We start from the raw sequence: 22,546 nt of genomic DNA on the forward strand, positions 1-22,546 counted from the left end.
ATATTCAAGAGGCCTCCTTAAGGTCCCTGTTGAGTTGCAACCAGTTTTAGTGTCTCAACTGGAATGCAGAGCTGAGATCTTTGTCTTTTAAGACAAAGGATTCTTGTTATTTTATGGATTATGTCTCAAACCATAAGGGAGGCTTGACATCTTAATTCACTTAGCTGTTCTTCAGTTAAGGTTAATTTCTTTTACAAGCAATACTACAAGTAAACAAGAAGCTACACATCATCACATGTTTTGTGTTGTTTCAATAAGATTAGCTGTGAAGGATGCAGTGCGACGTGAATGATAAGCCATGTAGGACAGGGACATGTTAGATGTTTAGGAGATTCCATCTATTCTCCTGTGCTGATGCCACAGAAACCAGCACACAGAATCCCTCACACGGAATCCAGACAGGATGTGACATTTGTGTTGTTTAACCTGAGACGACATTTAAGCTTGAGATCTGATGGTAGCCAGTGATCACCGCAGATGCAGGGATATCTATGAACATAGTGATTTTGATTATAATGCTTTGAGTCCTGAGTCTGGGAAGAGTTAAAGAGCACCGTGGATTCGCACAGGACAGTCTGTGAAGCAGGGGTGTCAAACTGCAGTCCTGGAGGGCTGGAGCCTCGTGTAGCTTAGTTCTTTCCCTGTTACACCACAAATCAATCAAGAGCTTTGTGATAATTAGCACAAGGAGTTGAATCAGGTGTGTTAAATGAGGGGAAACCCAAAAATGTGCATGTCAGGGATCCGGGTGGTTCGGGCGCGAGAACGTGGCATGGTGCAGGCAGAAAAAGGTGGATGACCCACTGGCGGCTCCAAGAGAAAAAACGGGGTTTATTAAATGAACTAAAAGACACAAGAAAACACTAACAAAAACAAAGGACCACGAGGGGTCAAAAGTAAACAAAGACTAACTACAAAAACAGGGCAGATAACATCTAACACTGGGAATCATAATCAAGCACAAGCAACAGAACCTTCACAATCAAACATCTCAATACAACAAACTTCTGGGGAACAGAACAGATGCAGGGACTTAAATACTGAAACTAAAACTGGGTAAAAAGACTATCACAGGACAGGTGAGACTAATTAACAAAGACTGAGAAAACAGGTCACAGGTGAAACTAATTAACTCAGGGAACTAAAACAGGGAAACTAAGAACTAACCAGGGAACATAATCTACCACTGGGGAATTACAGACAGGTAAAAACACAAGCAGGGGCACAAGGAACGAAACCAAAACCAAATACAAAATCACCAGACACAAGAAATAGAAAAACTCAAATGAAGCACTAGGGAGCAAAATACAAAAACAGGAGGTGGGATTCAAACATGGGACAGAAGGGTTCACAGACAACCGGCTGTTCAATGTGTGGCCAACAGGGAACAGGGGGAAAAACACAAAGACTGACAACACGAGGGACGGGATGACCAGCAATACCTGCTGGCCAAACGGGGAAGGGACACAGAGTGGGACAGGAGCTGACCCTGACAGTGCAGAGCTCCAGCCCCCCAGGAGTGCAGTTTGACACCCGTGCTGTAACTTGTCTCTGAAATGGACTTCTTAAAAGCTGGGCCCCTTGTGGTCTTTTATCTCTCTAGCAAGGCAGCTGTGTGGTTTACTGACCTAGTGTCCCTACCAACAGGGCCAGCTCTATTTTTTCAAGCAAAGTATAACTCGGGAAGCCCCCCCACCAAGAAAACTGATGATCATTTCACTTCCTCCACAAGGCAGGTATTTCGGCAGGTTCTAGGCGGCTGTCTGTTCAGGCTGCAGTATAGCTGGATCTGGTCCTGCCTGCCACATAGTTTGGTTGCTGCAATGAAATACAAATGAATAACATTCTGGTGGTTGGCAATTTATAAGAGGCTGATGCACATATATCCCAAGGTCAGGGTTTTGACAGTGATCAAGTCTTACTAAAAGTACCAGTGTCTTTTCTGTGTTAATTAGAGCAGATATGGAGGTGCAGCTAGCAAACCCATTGTGGTGGTGCTGGTTTGTGGAAGGGGTACATTTTTACATGTGTAATGAGTGATATCTCTCTGCCTGCATAGACAGAGGAGGAAGATGATTGGCCAGAGGGACTTCCTCAATCATGCTGCTTTTTTAGCGACATTCTTACAGTCAAAGGAGGGGCGTTTTTCTGGAAATTGCTCGGCGTTGTGACAAAGGTTTGCTGGACCCTGCTGAGGCAGTTTGTGAGGTTCTGCGTGGGCTGTGGAGTGTGTGTGTGGGGGGTGGGCTGATGGGAAAACGAGTGGTGCTCTGAACTGACAGATCCTCGCTACGTTACTGGGTTGCCATGGGGATAGAAAGTAGATGAATGAATGACATCATGGAGATTGCGAGGTGGGAGAGTGTGAAACTGCGAAACGGCAGATACGAAGGAAAAACCCCGAGATTCCCCATCTCCCCCCCCCCCGCACCCCACCCCCCCCACTCCTGACTCCGACCTCACACATATCTCACTCGTCACAGGATTTCACATGAGGTAGGGCTCTCTTTATTGATTTTTATGGTATTGGTCAACCGTAAGTAAATTTAACTGTGGTGCTTTTACCAAAATGAGTGATGCCATTTGGGATTTTGTGAATGGCGTCTATTGCCCCTTTAGTCCAATCTAAATTTGTCATGGTACTTAAATGGCATTTCAGGGGGAAAAAAACTTGTGAAATCAGAATCAATGTGTTATACAAATGATAACAGATTTTAAACGTGTTAATCAGAGTATCAGAAAATGTCAGGTGTAATATCTGCAGGTCAGTCTTTGAATTGTATATCTTGTAGATAGGGTTTCTCTTCAGCTGGCATCAAAGATGGCACATTGATGTCTCCTTACTGTCTCTAGGACAGCAGAGCTTCACTAAATACTACACTCTTCAGCTGTTAACCCCAGAGTATTTGAGAGAGGCATATAGAGTGCATATGAAATAGGAAAGGAATTACCGTGCCCAGGACTGGTACTGGTACGCTTTACTATGTTTCAATCAGTGGCCAGTCCAGAAAAGTCCACGAATGGTGAGGAGCAGCCTAGCCTGTGAGAATATGGCAAAAGCTTTTAGCATATTCAAGCACCAGTTAGCTGCAGCTGTAAAGTTTAATTTGGCATCCTTCCCTACATAACTGCCACAAAGAAATTAGTGAGCAACAGCTAATGGTGTACAGTACAGAGGTGGGCTTTGGCACAGCTGAGATGATGGTGGTGTGCTATTGAACACACAGGTGCAGTACAATAGATTACATTAGATTAGACAAATCATTATTTTTATTGTACTGAACGCAGGTACAGAGCCAATGAAATGCAGTTAGCATCTATCCAGGTGCAAATAAAATATATACAAATACAATAAATTATGAATAAATTGGTAAATATTTACATTTACTGTACTTTCATAATGCATTCATGGAACATTCATAAGCAGCATGCAAGTATACCTTAACAGCTTTAATATACATGAAAAACAAACGTTACAATTATGCTTTTTGTTATTATCATATAATGTTTGCTAATGTATATTAAAAGTGTTAAGGTATGTTAGGATGGTATACTTACATACTGCTTATGAATGCATTATGAAGGTGCACTCAATGTTCTATACATGAATTATAAAGTGACTATGGATGTGCAGTTAATGTAAAGTGTTACCAATAAATGAAAGATAAATTATGAATATAAGTGTAAGTTATGGCTCTGTGCAAAAAATGCATGAGGTTGTCTGTAGCATGAGGTTAATGCATGAGGTTGTCTGTAGCATGAGGTTAATGCATGAGGTTGTCTGTAGCATGAGGTTAATGCATGAGGTTGTCTGTAGCATAAGGTTAATGCATGAGGTTGTCTGTAGCATGAGGTTAATGCATGAGGTTGTCTGTAGCATGAGGTTAATGCATGAGGTTGTCTGTAGCATGAGGTTAATGCATGAGGTTGTCTGTAGCATGAGGTTAATGCATGAGGTTGTCTGTAGCATGAGGTTAATGCATGAGGTTGTCTGTAGCATGAGGTTAATGCATGAGGTTGTCTGTAGCATGAGGTGCAGACAGCAAGTACAGGAAGGTTTGCTCTGGGTAACAATACTAAACCTGCTATTAATCTTACTTTATGTAATTTTTTGGAATGTTGTATTGAAAAATAAACTGGAAGCCTGAAGTGTGATTTTGTCTGGGGGGGAAAAAAACTGCCGAGCCTGAAATTGTATAATTAAGTATTAATATTTCAACACTGGCGGGTTTTTTTTTAATTCACACAGCCCGCAAATGATAGCTAGACTGTGCAAGAACTTAACTGCATTTCTGGTTTGAATTTTTGCTATAAAGCGCACAAAATATCCCATCACCTGCTTTATATGATGTGGAAAAAAAAGTGATGAATTGCAACAATTTGTGCCCTTTAAGTGAGCATTCTATTAAAACAGAGAAACGTTTGGAAAGAAAATATATTAGCCCAGAATCTATTCAGTAGCAGATCTGAATTTAAAGCAGATCTTATACTGAGCCAATGGTTTCCTATGTCCCTAAGAGGCAGGCAGTCATGGCTGAATGGTATAACTGTACTCCAAAGTGTGGTTCTAAATATAGACATATACAGTACTGTGCAAAAGTCTCAGGCGACCAAAGACAATTATTTTAAAGCCATATATCTGGGTAGTAAGTGTATATTTGCACAGAAAAAAAACATTATTTAACATTCAAATATAAACATGCTAATAAACAATAATTCAATACGCAGCCACATAGATTTCTTCTATTCTGAAAACATCTATTCTGATATCTGGCTGGACGGCTAGAAGATCACTGATCTGGTTCCCCAAGCTCTCCTCAGGGACACCAGTCATTCTGTGTATTTACTAAATTTCTCCACCAGCTGACTTAAATAATTAAGTTATATAACCTTAATGACATATTGATTAGCCAAACATGGCACGCCAGTAGTCAAATTCAACAAATTTATGAGCATACTTGTAACCAAAAAATGCTATGGTGGCTTGAGGAGAGGCTTTGAAATGGTAAGCTGACATACTCTGACAAAATAACCAGCAGAAACATAACTGAAATGCAGTTTCACTCTTCTCCTTTTCTGTCCTCTCAGTTTTCATAATAATTGCCCTCCACAGAATTCTGGAGTTGTTTGTCTTATTTGAAATGTAGGTCTGGTCCACTCTCACACCAGCAATTAAGCTTTGACATAACCATGGCACATGTCTGCTCTGATTAATTTCAAATTCTGTTTAAGGCCTGGCTTGGCTCGCTAATTCTCCCTCCAGATCGTTATCACCCTTTATTAGTCTTCAATGCTCCCCCCCCCCCCTTTGTCTGCCAAAGACAAAGAGAGCCCTGAGATGATTGGTCATCCTTTGCAAAGCTATAAAAAGAGCTGAACTTGGGCTATGGAAGTTCTAGATTATTATGTTGCATGATGTGGAGAAATTTCACTGAGAATTGCGGGGAGGGTAAATCTGAGGGCTCTACCCAGGCCAGCTGACGTATATCTGTTGATTTCTCTTGTCTAGAGTTCGGGGGTGCCCATTTTGTGGTTTTACTGCAGCAAAGCATAGCTGCTTCTGCAGACGTCAAAGTGCCGGCTGTGGCAAAATGAATGAGCCTATTTTCGACGAGTCTCTCCCCCCCATGCGCCACGGTAGTTAATGAGCTAAATGAATCACACGCCCTTCAGCTGTATCCGAGGACTGCCATTCTTTCATTCGAAAATGCAGATGGCCAGAGAGCTGCCGGGGGCTGCACACCCGGACGGAAAGTATCGGTTTAGAGCTTCCGCAGAGGAAGCCCAAGGAGAGAGGCAAGAAGCTATTTGGAGATAAGGAGCCTTCCGTCCTTTTTTAAAATTCATCTGAGGGGTGCTGGTGGTTTTAGGCGAACGGCCCGTGAAATCCGTTCTTATGTGTCCGCATAAAGGCACTCAGAAAGGCTCGGGGCAGGGTGGGTTTGCCAGAAGGATCAATTTGACGGACGCGGGCATAAGGATCTGCGCCACTCTCTGCGGGACGTGCGTTTCTCTTGACCTCCTTTCTGAGACAAATGCTCTGTCCTTCCTTGTGACTTCAGGACATTCATGGAGTCCACACCGTGTAAGGCATTGAAGGTGTCTCCATATCAGCCACATCTCTACTTCTGTAACGTGACGTAAACCTAATAGAGATGACTGAATGTCCGCAGGAGTATCCTGATAATGAGGAAGAGAGCTTAAGCAATCAGCCTTCTGATTTAACATTGAAATTACAAAGGCATTCTACCCTCTGTGTGCATATTGGGTTTGGATTAATGTTCCAGCAGACAACCATGGCCCTATCTTTTAATTAAACTCTAGATGAGCAGTACCCGCAGTATATGCTATTAAGCATCATTCTGTGACATTTATTGTTGACACTAGTTCCTTCCTTATGAATGACTGGTACTCCAATTTTCCTTGCTATGTGCTATGCTTCCTTGAATAGACTTCAGCCTCACTGCTACCCCATACTGGACAAGCGGTTATGGAGGGATGGATGGATGGATGGACAGATGGTTGAATGGATGGACATTAAAATGGGGAAGTACTAAAACCAACTGTTTGTACATGAAATCCACCCAACTCAATAAGGGCTTATGGAATATTGAGCTTTAACAAATGGCATGAGGATGCAATAAAACAAATCGCCTGAAATCCAACAAACATTTACAGAAGAACCTGTCATGTAATGTGGTGACAAAGGTCATATGATAAGGCAGATACTCAACAGGAATCCCCAACCCCCCCCCCCCCCAACAACCACCACCACAGTTAGCAAATTATTAACTTAGTGCACCCCAACCAACTTAGAACATTATATTGCGGGCACTTGGCTTTGTGCTACTGAATTGTACTGAATTTGGCCCTCTGAGAAAAATAATTAGGGAACCATCCTGTGATTAAGTTTCCTACACATTATGTTTTCTGTCACAGGAACACCCAGTAATCTTCCCACCTTTGGAGTATACACATGTACACATGTACACCTTTATGGACACTCCGTGTGGTGGGAGAAAAGCCTGTGCTCCATGCTGTTCATGCTATGGTAAATTCATCACATACTGTCACAGAAACAGCAATTCTACATGCATTGACGCTTCACAAATGCATTTACGAGACTGGCTATACTAAGATGTAACATTATGAAACAGTACAACCAGAACAACTTTATTTTCGAGCCAATCATATTGCCATACTCCATGGAGACAGATAATTCCAGCTATTTTTTCACATTTGCACTGATACATGCATCTAGACATACTTTACTTATGCTGACCTTCACTTAGATGTGTTTCCCTCATGGTTCAGAAGCAGAAGTTTATATTTATGTGTTTTCCTTGTGGTTCAGAAGTGAAACTTTGTTTTTCATGTTTTAGAAGCAGACCCTTGATGCTAGACCTAATACTGACAGAAGCTGTAAAGTTCCCAGTTTGCGCCTTTGCATTATTCATTTGTAGCTGCAGCTCCTTTTCATTTGAGTACCCAGGGCTTCTTCTGGATCATTCCAAGGCCCTCTTGCTACAGCAATCTGACATCCTCCTCCAGATTCAAGCCCACTTGATAAACTAGGTTAAGGAAAGTCTATATAAGCATTCCTACAAATGGAAAAAAGTTTTATTTTATTTTTTGGCAAACATACGTAGAAGCAGCAGCTGACCTCAAGAAAGATGAGAAACATTAAGGCCTTAATTAACAGTGGATTGAATACAGTTTCCTTGCATTATCAACCACGTAATTATTCAAATATGGCTTTAATTAGATCTATAGACTAAAATAAACACAACACAAGGTGGGATTTATTCCATACCTAAACAAACACATGGGTTACATGTATAACTTTATATCACCCCATGAGTCTGAACAGGAAATCACTTAAAAGATGAATTGTTGGGTGTTTAAATCTTCCGCTCTACTATATATAGACTTTTGTCGCCCCAGGTGTTAATCAGGCTTTGCCAGATAATGTACTGATTTGTCTGTATATACCATAGTGATATGTATGTATGTGCTTACATGCCTCTTTGAACCATAATTATATGTAGATAAATGTAGATATTGTATCTTATATCTTATGTAACAATATCAGTCCATAGAGATGGTGGTTGTGTTAAGCATGAAATAAAAGGGGGGCGAAAGGGGACCAGAGTAATCAGGGGGGGCCTATTGACCATCTATTTTTGTATTATTATTTTTGAGAAATGATTCTTTATTGGTCGTTTATTTTTTTTGCAAGTTGGTGATTGGTTAAAACTGAATGGGGAGACCGATTCTAAACGTATCGCTCTTTTTTGGCACTTGTTTTACACCATTGTGTATTTTGTTGTCTGCATATGCGTAATCTGCTTCATATGTAAACTGGATTTTGCGAGTCCGATCAATGAGTTTTCTGCCAGGAATGCACAGAGAAAACATTCTAATGGTAAGAACTTGTTTATATTCTTTTGGAAGTTATCTATGAGCCTCTCCGCAGTTCCACCTGCAGGGGAAAACCAAGGCATTCCCACACCAGCTGAGAGATATAATCTGCCCGGTGTATCCTGAGTCTACCCCGCAATCTCCTTCCGGTTGGACATGCACAGGGAGGCGTCCAGCAAGCATTCGAGATAGATGCCTGAACTACCTCAACTGGCTTTTCAATGCAGAGGAGCAGTGACTCTACTTTGATGTCCTCCCAGATACTCTGTGGAGGAAACTAATTTCTGCTCCTTTATCCACAATCTCATTCTTTTGGTCACTATCCAAAGCTCGTGAGGGTAGGAATGTAAATCGACCAATAAATCGATAGCTTTGCCTTCCGGCTCAGCTCTCGCTTTACCACGACAGAATGGTACAGTGTCTGCATTACTGCCGATGCTGCATAGATCTACCTGTCAATCTCCTGCTCCCTTCTTCCTTCACTTGTGAACACCACCCCCAAGATGCTTAAACTTCTCCACTTGAGGCAATTACTCATCCCATCAGAACAGGGCAATACACCCTTTTTGGGGAAAATGGTGGTGCAGGAGGTAGTGCTATCGTTCAGCAACCTGAGGGTTGCAGGTTCAAGCCCCGGGTCCTCCTGACCCCATCAAAGTGTCCTTGAGCAAGACACTGAACCCCAAATTGCTCCCGGTGTGCAGGTTGGCACCTTGCATGGCAGCCTTCGCCACTGGTGTGTGAATGTGAGTGTGGATGGTGAATGTGAGGCATGTATTGTAAAGCACTTTGAGTACTCGTAGGAGTAGAAAAGCGCTATATAAATGCAGTCCATTTACCATTTACCATTTTTCATTCAAGAACCATGACCTTAGATTTAGAGGTGCTGATCCTCATCTCAGCTGCTTCAGACTCAGCTGCAAACTGACCCAGTGTATGCTGCAAGTGACAGCCTTGACGATATCAACAGGATCACATCATCTGCAAAAAGCAAAGACACAATCCTGAGATCACCATGACGGGCCCCCTCTGCCCCATGGCTGTTCCTAGAAATTCTGTCCATAAAAATTATGAACAGATTCAGTGACAAATGGCAGCCCTGGCAGAGTCCATCACCCAACAGGAAAGAGTCTGACTTACTGCTGGTAATGTGATTCAAACTCTTGCTCCGATTGTTCAGGGACCTGATGCCCTGTAACAATGAACCCCATATCCAATTCTCCCAAAACACCCCCACCAAAGGAACCCATGAGGGATACGATTGTATGCCTTTTCCAAGTTCACTGAATACATGTAGGCTGGTGGGGCAAACTCTCCATGAACCCTATTGTATCCTTGTGAGTGTGATGAACTGCTCCAGTGTTCCATGACCAGGGCGGAATCCACATGGTTTCTCCAGAATCCGAGCTTCAACTAACGAATGGATCCTATGATCTAGTACCCTGGAATAGACCTTCCCAGGGAGGCTGTGTGATCCCCCTAAACTTGAAACACATCCTCCAGCCCCCTTTCTTAAATATTGGGACCACCACCCCAGTCTGCCAATCCAAAGACACTGTCTCCAACTTCCACGCAATGTTGAAGAGGCGTGTCAGCCATGCACGACAGCCCAACAACATCAAGAGTTTTCAAGAACTCAGAGCAAATCCACCCCCTTACCACCAAAGAGTTGTTTGACCATTTCAGTGACTTCAAGCCTAGTGATAGGTAAGTCCTCCCCTGGTCTTCCAGCGCTACATCTTCCAAGAAAGGTGTATCAGTGGGGTTCAGGAGGTCCTCAAAATACTCCTTCCACTGCTTGACTATATCCGTATTTTAGGTTACCAGGGCCTTATCCTTGCAGAAAACAGCATGGATAAAGCCCTACTTCCTCCTCCTGAGTCACCTGACAGTTTGCCAGAATCTCTTCGAGGCTGACCAAAAGTTATTTTCCATGGCCTCACCAAACTCCTTCCATACCAGTTTTCATATTACACATACCCCCAACAGCCGAATTAATTAGAGGTAATATGCATGATTTGAACAAGAAACCCATTTTCTGCGTTGTGTTAAATTTGGCATTGAAATATTAATATCTCTCTGATATTGCTGGAAACTGTGCCAAATGTGGAGCTATATTTAAAGAGATACCTTTAGGGGATGGAAATATGCATAATGCCTGTGATATCATAATTCTACCTCCACTTTTGTTTCATTAGTCAGTGTTGTGATATACTTCCAAACTCTCTGTGCTGTTCATTATGAACCTACATTGCATCCATTGGGGCAGTTTCTGTTCAGTCTCCCCAATGTGCCTTTCCAAGGACCCAAACAGCCAATACCAAAATGCTGTTACCTCCTCTGTGTGCATGTGCATGTATTTACAGTGTACAGCCACTTATCAAACCTCCTGTTGCCTGATTTTTCTCTTACTGAGTGGACTGAAGGACCTCTTAGTGCTTTCCTCAACACTTTACAGGGGTAAACTCCCTCAGCTTCTTTAATCCCTTACCATGCAACCTTCAAAGAGCCTTTGACTGTTTTCTGAATTCCTGCTGACCTGTTTCTCACACTTTGTGACCATGATGAAAGTGGAGCTTTCTCCTTGATGGTATGCACCCTGCGTGTGAGGCCTGTCATCAGTACAGTAGTCATAAGGGCACTCTCGAGTCTCGACAGCAGTAATTGCCAAATGTCACAGTGGGAGGTGTGTCTCTTAGCCCTGCATGGCTTTCCTTTGTCCAGATAAAATTCCATCGACACAGTCACTGCACAGGAAAAGGTGCTATTGTTGATATCAGAAGCTAGTTGACAAGATCATATTTAATATGATCATTAAGCTTTAGTTCTCATTAACTTAATACATCCATGAGGCAACAGTCAGGATGATGAATCGTCATTGATTTTGCTGGTCGGATTTCTGTATTTTATGAGAGTAAAGAAGATTAAACCTGTGACCTAAATAAACATGAAGTATCAGGATCGTTCCACCTATCTTCTCGATCTTTATACTATTTTTTATATCTTCTGATGTGAGTGGGAGTTGAAGCAGCTTTGGGGGGAGGGGATGAGATGGGGGACGATGAAACTCACGAAGAAAATGCGTAATAAAAGAAAAATAATAAAATAGGTACTGTAGAAGATCAGCAGTCATACATGCACATACCACACTACTCAAGATAAGTGTACCAAAGCTCCAGTATAAACCCACCCGCCGGAGGATGGAGGCATCGCGCACCCCCATCAACCTGAGGCTAGCCTTTAAAAGGGAAATTCCCTGCGCATAAAGCTGCCAGGAGACCCGTTTCCGAAGACGGGTCAGTAATACACACAGTACAGCAACTTACCTTTATTTCTGATGCGGAGAGGCACAGATTAGACGCGCAGCTTCCGCGGAGGCGGAGGGGTGGGGGGGATTAGCGAGGTGCCAATCGCGCGCGCCACAATAGCACGTGCAGAAGGCATGGTTGGAGATGCGGGCGGTGCGCACCCAGCAGGCTGTGCAGGCAGCAGAGTGGGCTGCGAGAGCTGGGAGAGATGCCGCTGCTGCCGCCGCCGCTAATGCTGCTACAACTCAGCCGTTAGATAATGCACGCAGGACTTTACCGAATGTGGCAGGACTCTGAATTAAGAATTTAATCGCGTTCGGCTGTGGCGTGAAAGAAGCTGGAAACCTGTAGCTACCACTACTGCCCGGTGTCAAGAAATTGTTCCCACTGTCCATACACTATCCATACTGTGAGTAAAAAGTTTAAATATGTCGGCTAGTCTGTCTAGTCGTATTAAATGTGAATTTTGCTTCCGCGTTCGTTCTAAGCTGAAACAGAAGCCTGTTTTTCTTTCTTTGCGGTGGGTGTGCACCATTTTATTTAGTTTGATGCCTGTGAAATCTGCAGGATTAGTCCTGTTATGTTACTTACCAGATGCCGATCCACGGCTGGCTGTAAAAACGGATGCATGTGCATGTGTTTCATTGCCACAAATATCATACGCCTTGTAATATTACAATATTACCGTGTAATGGTGTAATGTTACCATGAATTGTAGATTAAATCCTGCAGCATCGATTTCTAATAGTCTGTGTGCTGACACAGATTATTTGGCAGTAATTGCCATTAGTAGTCCTTGCCTTTGGAACGGCAGGGACGAGAGAGAGAAACGCGACTAACGGTAATACTGCATCTTTGAACGCTCGGAGTGCAGCCTCACTCCCACACTCCCACTCGGAGATGACTATAAATGGAAGGACAGTGCCTCAGGATGACTGTGCCCAGCTTTGGAGCTGAGCCTAAACGTGGGTCCTGAAAGACACACATACCTGTGATCTCCAGCACAATACACACACACACACACACACACACACATATAATGTTAGGGGATGTTGAATGCAACTGATGTTGCATCATGTGGTGTGATGGAACGAGCAGCTCGCACAGTTCCACTACCAAGAGGATGGATATGAAGTCTGAAAGGTGCTATAGTCCAGGCAGCAGAGCCGATGACGCTTAGGGGGGAGGGGGGAGTGAGTCGGGGGGGGGGGGGTCCTCCATGTGCTGCTGTCTCTATCTCTCCCATCATCCTCACCACACTCTGTAGGTCATTTGCAGTTTTTATTGTGTTCTGCTGGACACATGCTGTTACAGTGTCCAGGAGATGGGAAATGAGCCTGGCTGGGAACGTGGACTGGAAGATACACTCCCTCTGCATCCATCCTTTAGCCAATTAAACAGCTGTTACCTGTGGGCCATCTGTCATGTCCGAATACTATAAACTTTCTAAAACACTGGTCGCTGTAACTAAGACGCATGAACTACCAAGACACCGGCTATGCTTTTGTGGGGAGGCTTCCAAATGACCAGGGAGACAAATTTAAGGGGCAGGTTGGGTTTACAGTGCAAGCCTGTCAAAACACAGATGCATCCCTTACTCAAAAAGAATGTAATCTGTTAATGTGTCTGGCTCTGTTTCAGGCTGGATAATCAATAACAGATAATGAAATGTGTTGTGAGTCAATGTTTTCACTCTCTTGTCTTTGGACTGCTAAAGGTCAAACTTGTTTTTACACTGGGATCTATGTCTGGCCTTAACAGGATGTGAAGAAAAACGCTAGGCTCTGTACAGGGGTTACATTCTCTGGTCTGTACTCAACCTAAAACAACAGAAGACTATGTGGTAATATCCTCCTAAAATCCAGAGGGAAAAAAGTTTTTAAAATATTGATTAAAATTTTCATTTGACAAGAAGAGGAGGTTTGCAAGGTCACATCCCAATACGTGATTAGATCTTAAAGCCATAACTGTCCTCTTTAAGGAACAACTTTATAGAAACAACTATACAAATTAGCATGCACAGTATGAGAGATTTGAGTAAAAAAAAATAATGTCCTCTATAGAGGACACGGAAAATGAATTGCTGGATCTCCGGAGGATGTATACTAGATATGATTTGTGCAATTTTTTTTGCTGTTGCACATGGACATGAGAACAGTGTGTTACCCATGGCTGTATGTTTGTGATGTGTAGTATGAATGGGTAGCAGATGTATAAGACTAGAATGTTGCAGACTCATTTTAAAATTCTCAAGGGATTTATACATTTATTCATATTTCTTGTTTTTAATAGGATAAAATATGTTAAATTCAAAACTATGAATTGATTAATGCCAGATAGAATTCAGTTATTTATTTGCAAGTTTGGTGCCTAAGGCAGCTTGCTATGGTTGTTAGTTGCTGCATTCTGAAGTTAGAATGTTTTCCAGTTCATACTGTAATTCATTTATATACACAAATATCTTATCAGCTGAAAGCATGGGTGTAGAATGGAGGGTCGCAAGGAATAGCGTCCTTCCCAGAATCAACATAAAACCCGCGTCTATGCTAGAAAGATCAGACAGTGGGGTTGTCTGGGTTACCGCATATCTAAATCACTGTGCAGTTCATACATTTTGGGAGGTGAGTGTTTATCCTAAATCCAGTTTTCTTCTTTTAGGTTTGAGAAGCTCTCTCTGAGAGTCAGTATATGAATCCCATACTGCCTGTTTTTTCTTTATTTTCTATATTAAATAGCGGGTACATAGTAGAGCACAATTGCAAAGATTTATATAGTTGATTGCAAAACTGACTTTACCGTAACTGTTGCTTGTGTTTCTTACCAGCTTCCACAACAAAGTTTTGTGGGGTTCCCCTTCTCCACGGTTTAGTGTGGTTTTGTGAGGGCAGGGAGCCAGCAGTCTGATCAGTCAAATTAGGACCATGAAGTGAAAGGAGAACTGTAGAATCAGAGAGGAATCGTAAAATGAATCAAAGAGTCAATGTAATATTGCTTAAAATATTTTTAGTTGAGGATGTGGATACATCTGCGGGGATTCTACTTTTTCTGTGATCTCATGGGCTTCACCTAGTCTAGAACGGTTTTATAGGAATGATCTGCTTATTGGGGAGATACTGCGGATGGTGAGGAAACCTGTATCCTCTCAAAATCCATCAAAGTAATAACACTAAATTTCCTTTCCACGTTGGTAATTTAAGGTGCATATCTGAGAGTGTCCTCTTTGACATACCATATTAGATTATGGCCTCTTATTACATGAATGGTTAAAATGTAGAAACTGGTGGCTGTATATGCATGACAGAAGATTATCTGAGTAGATTGTCTGAGTTGGATGTGAGGGCTACAGCTGATTCAGGCATTTAGAAAAAAAAAAAACATCTAGACCTAGTTATAGATGCACAGGTGTGGGTGGATGTCATGGGTGCCACTGCACTGCAGGCTCCCTGGGAATGCTTGGGTGTGGGTGGATGTCATGGGTGCCGCTGCACTGCAGGCTCCCTGGGAATGCTTGGGTGTGGGTGGGTGTCATGGGTGTCGCTGCACTGCAGGCTCCCTGGGAATGCTTGGGTGTGGGTGGGTGTCATGGGTGCCGCTGCACTGCAGGCTACCTGGGAATGCTTGTGTGTGGGTGGGTGTCATGGGTGCCGCTGCACTGCAGGCTCCCTGGGAATGCTTGGGTGTGGGTGGGTGTCAACGGGTGCCGCTGCAGTGCAGGCTCCCTGGGAATGCTTGGGTGTGGGTGGGCGTAATGGGTGCTGCTCCACTGCAGGCTCCCTGGGAATGCTTGGGTGTCATGGGTGTCGCTGCACTGCAGGCTACCTGGGAATGCTTGGGTGTGGGTGGGTGTCATGGGTGCCTCTGCACTGCAGGCTCCCTGGGAATGCTTGGGTGTGGGTGGGTGTAATGGGTGCCTCTGCACTGCAGGCTCCCTGGGAATGCTTGGGTGTGGGTGGGTGTCATGGGTGCTGCTGCACTGCAGGCTCACTGGGAATGCTTGGGTGTGGGTGGGTGTCATGGGTGCTGCTGCACTGCAGGCTCCCTGGGAATGCTTGGGTGTGGGTGGGTGTCATGGGTGCCTCTGCACTGCAGGCTCCCTGGGAATGCTTGGGGGAAATTAGACCTCCATTAGAGTGACTGGTCTGTATATGCAGCTACCCAGTGTAATGGCCTTTGAATCCACTTTTGTCCATCAATTTTCTGAAACTACTTTTCCTGTTCAGAGTCACTGGGGGTCCAGAACCTATAGGCACAAGGCAGGGAACAGTCCAGAATGGGGTTCCAGCCCATTGCAGGCCACACTCATACAAGCATACACACGGGCAATTTTAATTACTCATTGGATACTATAGCATGTTTTTGGACTGTGGGGGAGGGGGACTGGAGTGCCCAGCAGAGCCCCCACAACAACTTGTGGAGAACATAGAAACTCCACACACAGAATGCTGATGGGGACTTGAACCCTAGTCTCAGAGGTGTGAGGCAACAGTGCTACCCACTGCAGCACTGTGCCTCCCTCCACTGTAGTTTTCACTGGTTTTCAGTGTCCAAGAGTGATGCATAGTGAGTCATGTTATATCTACCTGATGCTGATATTCACCTGATTCCTTATTTTAGAGAGTAAGAATGAAGGAAAATCAGGGGCCAGCTAACTGATAAATGGTGATTGGAACTATGCAATATGGGAATCTTTTATGGAAAATGCCTGTTATCCCATGACAAGGTGATGATGCATGTTCAATATACCTAATATATAAATGATATATTGGATATATTGGGGTACAGCGTATGGCTCAGTGGGCTAAGCCTGTGTGCCTGTAATCTCAAAGTTGCCGGTTTAAACCCAGCCTCAGCATGTCTGCGGATCCGTGAGCAAGGCCCTTAACCCCCAGCTCCCTGGGTGCCCCGACAGGTGGCTGCCCTTCACAGACAGCTTACTCTACAAAGAGCAAGTTGAGGGAGGCATAAAGACAATTTCCCCATGGGGATCAATAAAGTATCAATTATTATTATTATCTCTACCACATGAAATCATGCAGTATTTAATATAGCAACATTATTGTGTTTTTTTTTTCCTTCATTTTCATACACGTAGGTGTGAGTACTAAACTAAGGGCCATGTGTTGTTATTGAGAGTAAACTGTGAAGACATCTGCAATTAAAGACGCTCTGCCTCTAGTACGTAATAGGTAACCTATCAGAAAAACCCCTGTGTCCTGTCCTTGGAACATAAGTGATTCTGACATCATTCATTGAAGCAGTAAGAAGAAAATTGTTACAATCTGGTATGCCGGTCCTGGAAAAAAAAGAGCTTCTCTGATTGGCTGTTGCTCCTCTACATGGTTTATGAACCCAGCAAGGAAGACCATTGATGTAGCCAGTGGTCTCTTCTGCGGTTGGGGTTGCGGAGCTGAAGGTGTCCCTTTGGCAGAGATAAAACCACAGTGGCAAATGCCCCAGTTTTAGACAACAGAGTGCTGGCACAGATCCTGCCCAGAGCCCGAGTATGAAAACGGACAGAAAACAACGAGAGCAGGTGTCCAATTTTCTGCTGCTGTCCTCTTATCTTTCCTGATGACGGTCTATCTAGGCGGGCAGACAAAGAAACGTTAGAATGTAATCTGGTAACTTTACTCTTCAATCATCCAATTCTGTGGCACTGGCCTGATTTATATTGAATCTCTCAATGTGTAGTAGCACCACAAAGGAAGTACAGAATTGAGTAACTTGCCTGATTAAAAGGGCTTTTCTTTATACTTCTTCAACCGATTCACTCACTAAAGACACAAATAATCTCAGGTTTTCCATTAGGGAATATCTAAGCAGAAAGACTAAACAGAAAATGAAAATTAATTAACCGTCGCTGCAGGAGTTAACGATTAAATATATTAATACACTGAAAATCATGCAATAATCATGTACTGAAAAATGATGTGTTGCCACGGCTTTACAATATTATCATAATTTAAATATCCAATGTGTATTTAAAATTCAAATCATACTTAGAGATATAGATGCCCATGAACAAAAAGGCTGCAAAGCTGTCATTGCAATAAAACAATTATGTCTTATTATAAAGTCATTTAATACCAATGATGTTAATATAGTTCCAAAATAGTCACTAAAATGGTTCCAAAGGAAGTCATGTAGAAAAGATGTAGGAGCGGTATCATAGTGACTGCTATACACTGACTCTCATGTGCAAACTGGTGGACAGATGTAGGAACGGTATCATAGTCACTGCTATACACTGACTCTCATGTGCAAACTGGTGGACAGATGTAGGAACGGTATCATAGTCACTGCTATACACTGACTCTCATGTGCAAACTGGTGGACAGATGTAGGAACGGTATCATAGTCACTGCTATACACTGACTCTCATGTGCAAACTGGTGGACAGATGTAGGAACGGTATCATAGTCACTGCTATACACTGACTCTCATGTGCAAACTGGTGGACAGATGTAGGAACGGTATCATAGTCACTGCTATACACTGACTCTCATGTGCAAACTGGTGGACAGATGTAGGAACGGTATCATAGTCACTGCTATACACTGACTCTCATGTGCAAACTGGTGGACAGATGTAGGAACGGTATCATAGTCGCTACTATACACTGACTCTCATGTGCAAACTGGTGGACAGATGTAGGAACGGTATCATAGTCGCTGCTATACACTGACTCTCATGTGCAAACTGGTGGACAGATGTAGGAACGGTATCATAGTCACTGCTATACACTGACTCTCATGTGCAAACTGGTGGACAGATGTAGGAACGGTATCATAGTCACTGCTATACACTGACTCTCATGTGCAAACTGGTGGACAGATGTAGGAACGGTATCATAGTCACTGCTATACACTGACTCTCATGTGCAAACTGGTGGACAGATGTAGGAACGGTATCATAGTCACTGCTATACACTGACTCTCATGTGCAAACTGGTGGACAGATGTAGGAACGGTATCATAGTCACTGCTATACACTGACTCTCATGTGCAAACTGGTGGACAGATGTAGGAACGGTATCATAGTCACTGCTATACACTGACTCTCATGTGCAAACTGGTGGACAGATGTAGGAACGGTATCATAGTCACTGCTATACACTGACTCTCATGTGCAAACTGGTGGACAGATGTAGGAACGGTATCATAGTCGCTACTATACACTGACTCTCATGTGCAAACTGGTGGACAGATGTAGGAACGGTATCATAGTCGCTGCTATACACTGACTCTCATGTGCAAACTGGTGGACAGATGTAGGAACGGTATCATAGTCACTGCTATACACTGACTCTCATGTGCAAACTGGTGGACAGATGTAGGAACGGTATCATAGTCACTGCTATACACTGACTCTCATGTGCAAACTGGTGGACAGATGTAGGAACGGTATCATAGTCACTGCTATACACTGACTCTCATGTGCAAACTGGTGGACAGATGTAGGAACGGTATCATAGTCACTGCTATACACTGACTCTCATGTGCAAACTGGTGGACAGATGTAGGAACGGTATCATAGTCACTGCTATACACTGACTCTCATGTGCAAACTGGTGGACAGATGTAGGAACGGTATCATAGTCACTGCTATACACTGACTCTCATGTGCAAACTGGTGGACAGATGTAGGAACGGTATCATAGTCACTGCTATACACTGACTCTCATGTGCAAACTGGTGGACAGATGTAGGAACGGTATCATAGTCACTGCTATACACTGACTCTCATGTGCAAACTGGTGGACAGATGTAGGAACGGTATCATAGTCACTGCTATACACTGACTCTCATGTGCAAACTGGTGGACAGATGTAGGAACGGTATCATAGTCACTGCTATACACTGACTCTCATGTGCAAACTGGTGGACAGATGTAGGAACGGTATCATAGTCACTGCTATACACTGACTCTCATGTGCAAACTGGTGGACAGATGTAGGAACGGTATCATAGTCGCTGCTATACACTGACTCTCATGTGCAAACTGGTGGACAGATGTAGGAACGGTATCATAGTCACTGCTATACACTGACTCTCATGTGCAAACTGGTGGACAGATGTAGGAACGGTATCATAGTCACTGCTATACACTGACTCTCATGTGCAAACTGGTGGACAGATGTAGGAACGGTATCATAGTCACTGCTATACACTGACTCTCGTGCAAACTGGTTGACAGATGTAGGAACGGTATCATAGTCACTGCTATACACTGACTCTCATGTGCAAACTGGTGGACAGATGTAGGAACGGTATCATAGTCACTGCTATACACTGACTCTCATGTGCAAACTGGTGGACAGATGTAGGAACGGTATCATAGTCACTGCTATACACTGACTCTCATGTGCAAACTGGTGGACAGATGTATTTGATCCTCTTTAGATTTTTGCATTTCTCATGAGAGGAAGATAAAACTTCATGTTCCCTCAGTTCCATCTTCTGATGCTGTATTCCCCTAAGGTTAGGGATGGCCTGTATTAACTGTGCATATAGATCAAATCCTGAACTAAACAGTCAGAGAGAAGGACTTGAACCGTCCATTTTATAAATCTTAAATTATAATCTTCATGGTGCATTCAAGTGTACTTATTTAGTCACGACCTGCATAGCCGATTTAATTAAAGTGTAAATTTGACTTTCTTAAGTGGCCTTCCCTAGAATCTTCCTTTCTGAAACGTACATTGATTTAACATTAATGTCATAACTAGTTCAAGTTTAGCAAATTTTGCATTTAATGGTAAGACATATTTTTGTAGGTATTCCCAAAATCTACAATGAAGTGTTTGGAGGCTTAAAGGATCTTGCTGTAATTATTCCCAAGGCAGTACTACTCTAAAACATAAACTAAAATTTAATTACATAATGCCTTTTTAAAAAAAAAATATTTACACTGTAAGCCTCAGGATAACCCACTTCAAAGGTGACGAATGCCAGCGTGCTCGCTCTGCCACCGTCGGTTATGGGGATGTGGTCTGTAATCTGCTCATGAAAGGTCACCCCCGAGAGCTGAATTATTATGCTACTTTTCATCTCGCTGTGCGCATTAGCGGAAGGGCCCTGTCTTTCCTTCGTAGGTCCTAAGGCAGTGCTGCATCAAAAGCTTACTTTGCCAAGCCTTGGAAGATGGCAACTCCATCACAGAGACTCACTGTTATCAGTATCATTTCATGCTACAACGATGCACTTCTGAAATGTGTTTGCTGCCCTTCAGGTTTTAAATTAATTTAATTGGTTTATCTTGCAAGGAAAAGCTATGAAAGGTTTTTTACTCGCAGATCATTTTATAGTAAAATTAGTGGATTTGACATGCGTTTTGTTCTTCTTGTTATAACAACGTTATCAATATGCCAGAAACAGAAAAGGTTGCAATATTTTTCATGAAGGCTCCTGTTTACTCTTGTGTAGATTCATTTGCATAAACATCAAAATTCCAGGACAATTAAAACAATGCACAGTATCATAATATTAATAATAAACTGTGGCAATAATGTATCAGCATTTTACTGAACTTGCTTACCAGATTTACTTATTGCAGGATTTTAAAGCAGTGTTAGTTGAAGACAACCAGATCTTGGATCTTTGGCAGCTTCAAAAATGACAGGATAACGAGTCACAACAACAAGAAATGTTGCCTACATCAGTCCCCAGGGTAACAGTGTCTGCAAAACAAGTTGTGATCATATGATGAAACTGCCGCTGCAACTCAGACAAGTGACTCTTCAGTACTCTCTGCGTAAATAATAAAAAAAACACAGACACACCTGGGTACTGATGTCTGAGAAAAGCGATGTCTTGAAAGAATTCTAGAACATGCTTTGTGTTTACCTTTCTAACCCTATCTGAATGGCTTGTTGTCCCTTCTGGGGAGAAATGCCTCAATGCAGTGCAACAATAATGGAAATGTATAGCATTTGCTTATACTGTTAATTAATTGGTTAATTATCTATAACATGGGTGGTTCTTTATATAATGTTATGTGATTTATGATTTTTGACAACCCTTATGAGGTTTGTGACAGTTTCTTTGTACCAGCATTTCCTCTATTTCTTAGGTGATTGGTAAATGTAATCTTGTTCTTTTCAGGTAGTTTTCAGTTATGTAGAGTGTTTCGCTCCCACGCCATGGAAGTCGACCAGCGTCTGCTGGACACATTGCCCCTGGGCCAGCTGATGCTGAGGCGGGTCCGCTGTGACCAGATACAGGCCTACTATGAGCGAGAGAAGGTCTCACAGAAGCAGATGGAGCCCAAGAAGATGCAGAAAGTCACTTTTCCCAAGTCAGACCTTCTCCAGGAGGCCATTGTACATCACAACCATAAGGAAGGTAAGTTATACCCATATAGAGCCACATATACCAGTGGTTCTCAACCTTTTTTGCACTGCGACCCAATGTTTACCATGCCAGGTCAGTCGCGACTCTATATCAAGTATAGGTTTAAATTAATGCTGTGATCAAGCATGCAGTGCACTCTGCAATTTACTCCAATCAATGCCTGTCGCACAAATCTGATTGGATGTGCCAGTGAATTTTAAATTAAGCGTCTGTGGTTTGGCTTCTTGGATTGGTCGAGTGTTCATAAGTTTTGCGCTAAACAGTATAGGTCAATTCTAGGACTGGGGCTGGGAAATCTGATTCCGGATCAGCATAGGAGCTTGCTGGTTTTAAAATGCTCACATTTCCAACTCTGCCCCACAACCCATTCAGAACTTGCTCCAACCCAAATTTGGGTCATGACCCATAGGTTGAGAATCGCTGATATAGAGTATAGAGCAGTTGGTGATATCTTTTTCTATTCTA

At 42.9% G+C, this 22,546-nt stretch overlaps 1 protein-coding gene and 1 long non-coding RNA gene across 6 annotated transcripts in view; one reads left to right on the plus strand and one right to left on the minus strand.

The window, feature by feature from the left end:
- LOC111843647 (unconventional myosin-XVI-like) overlaps window positions 1-22,546 on the plus strand; it is a 118,346-nt gene that overhangs the window by 3,558 nt on the left and 92,242 nt on the right. For 3 of the 5 annotated variants that reach the window (XM_072700900.1, XM_072700897.1, XM_072700896.1), the window contains one exon: window positions 21,833-22,072. In XM_072700900.1, the coding sequence (XP_072557001.1) occupies window positions 21,871-22,072 (202 nt within the window). In that variant the 5' untranslated portion in view covers window positions 21,833-21,870. Of the gene's footprint in view, window positions 1-12,013; window positions 12,139-21,832; window positions 22,073-22,546 lie in introns of those variants that run through there. The other 2 variants (XM_072700899.1, XM_072700898.1) reach the window with 2 other exon arrangements.
- LOC140578853 (uncharacterized) lies at window positions 812-11,882 on the minus strand. The gene is made up of 2 exons (XR_011983134.1): window positions 11,748-11,882; window positions 812-1,818 (listed from the first exon to the last, which is right to left on the minus strand). It is a non-coding gene; the product is annotated as an uncharacterized lncRNA (long non-coding RNA).

This window comes from Paramormyrops kingsleyae, chromosome 16 (genome assembly GCF_048594095.1).
Source record: "Paramormyrops kingsleyae isolate MSU_618 chromosome 16, PKINGS_0.4, whole genome shotgun sequence".
Taxonomy (NCBI): Eukaryota; Metazoa; Chordata; class Actinopteri; order Osteoglossiformes; family Mormyridae; genus Paramormyrops; species Paramormyrops kingsleyae.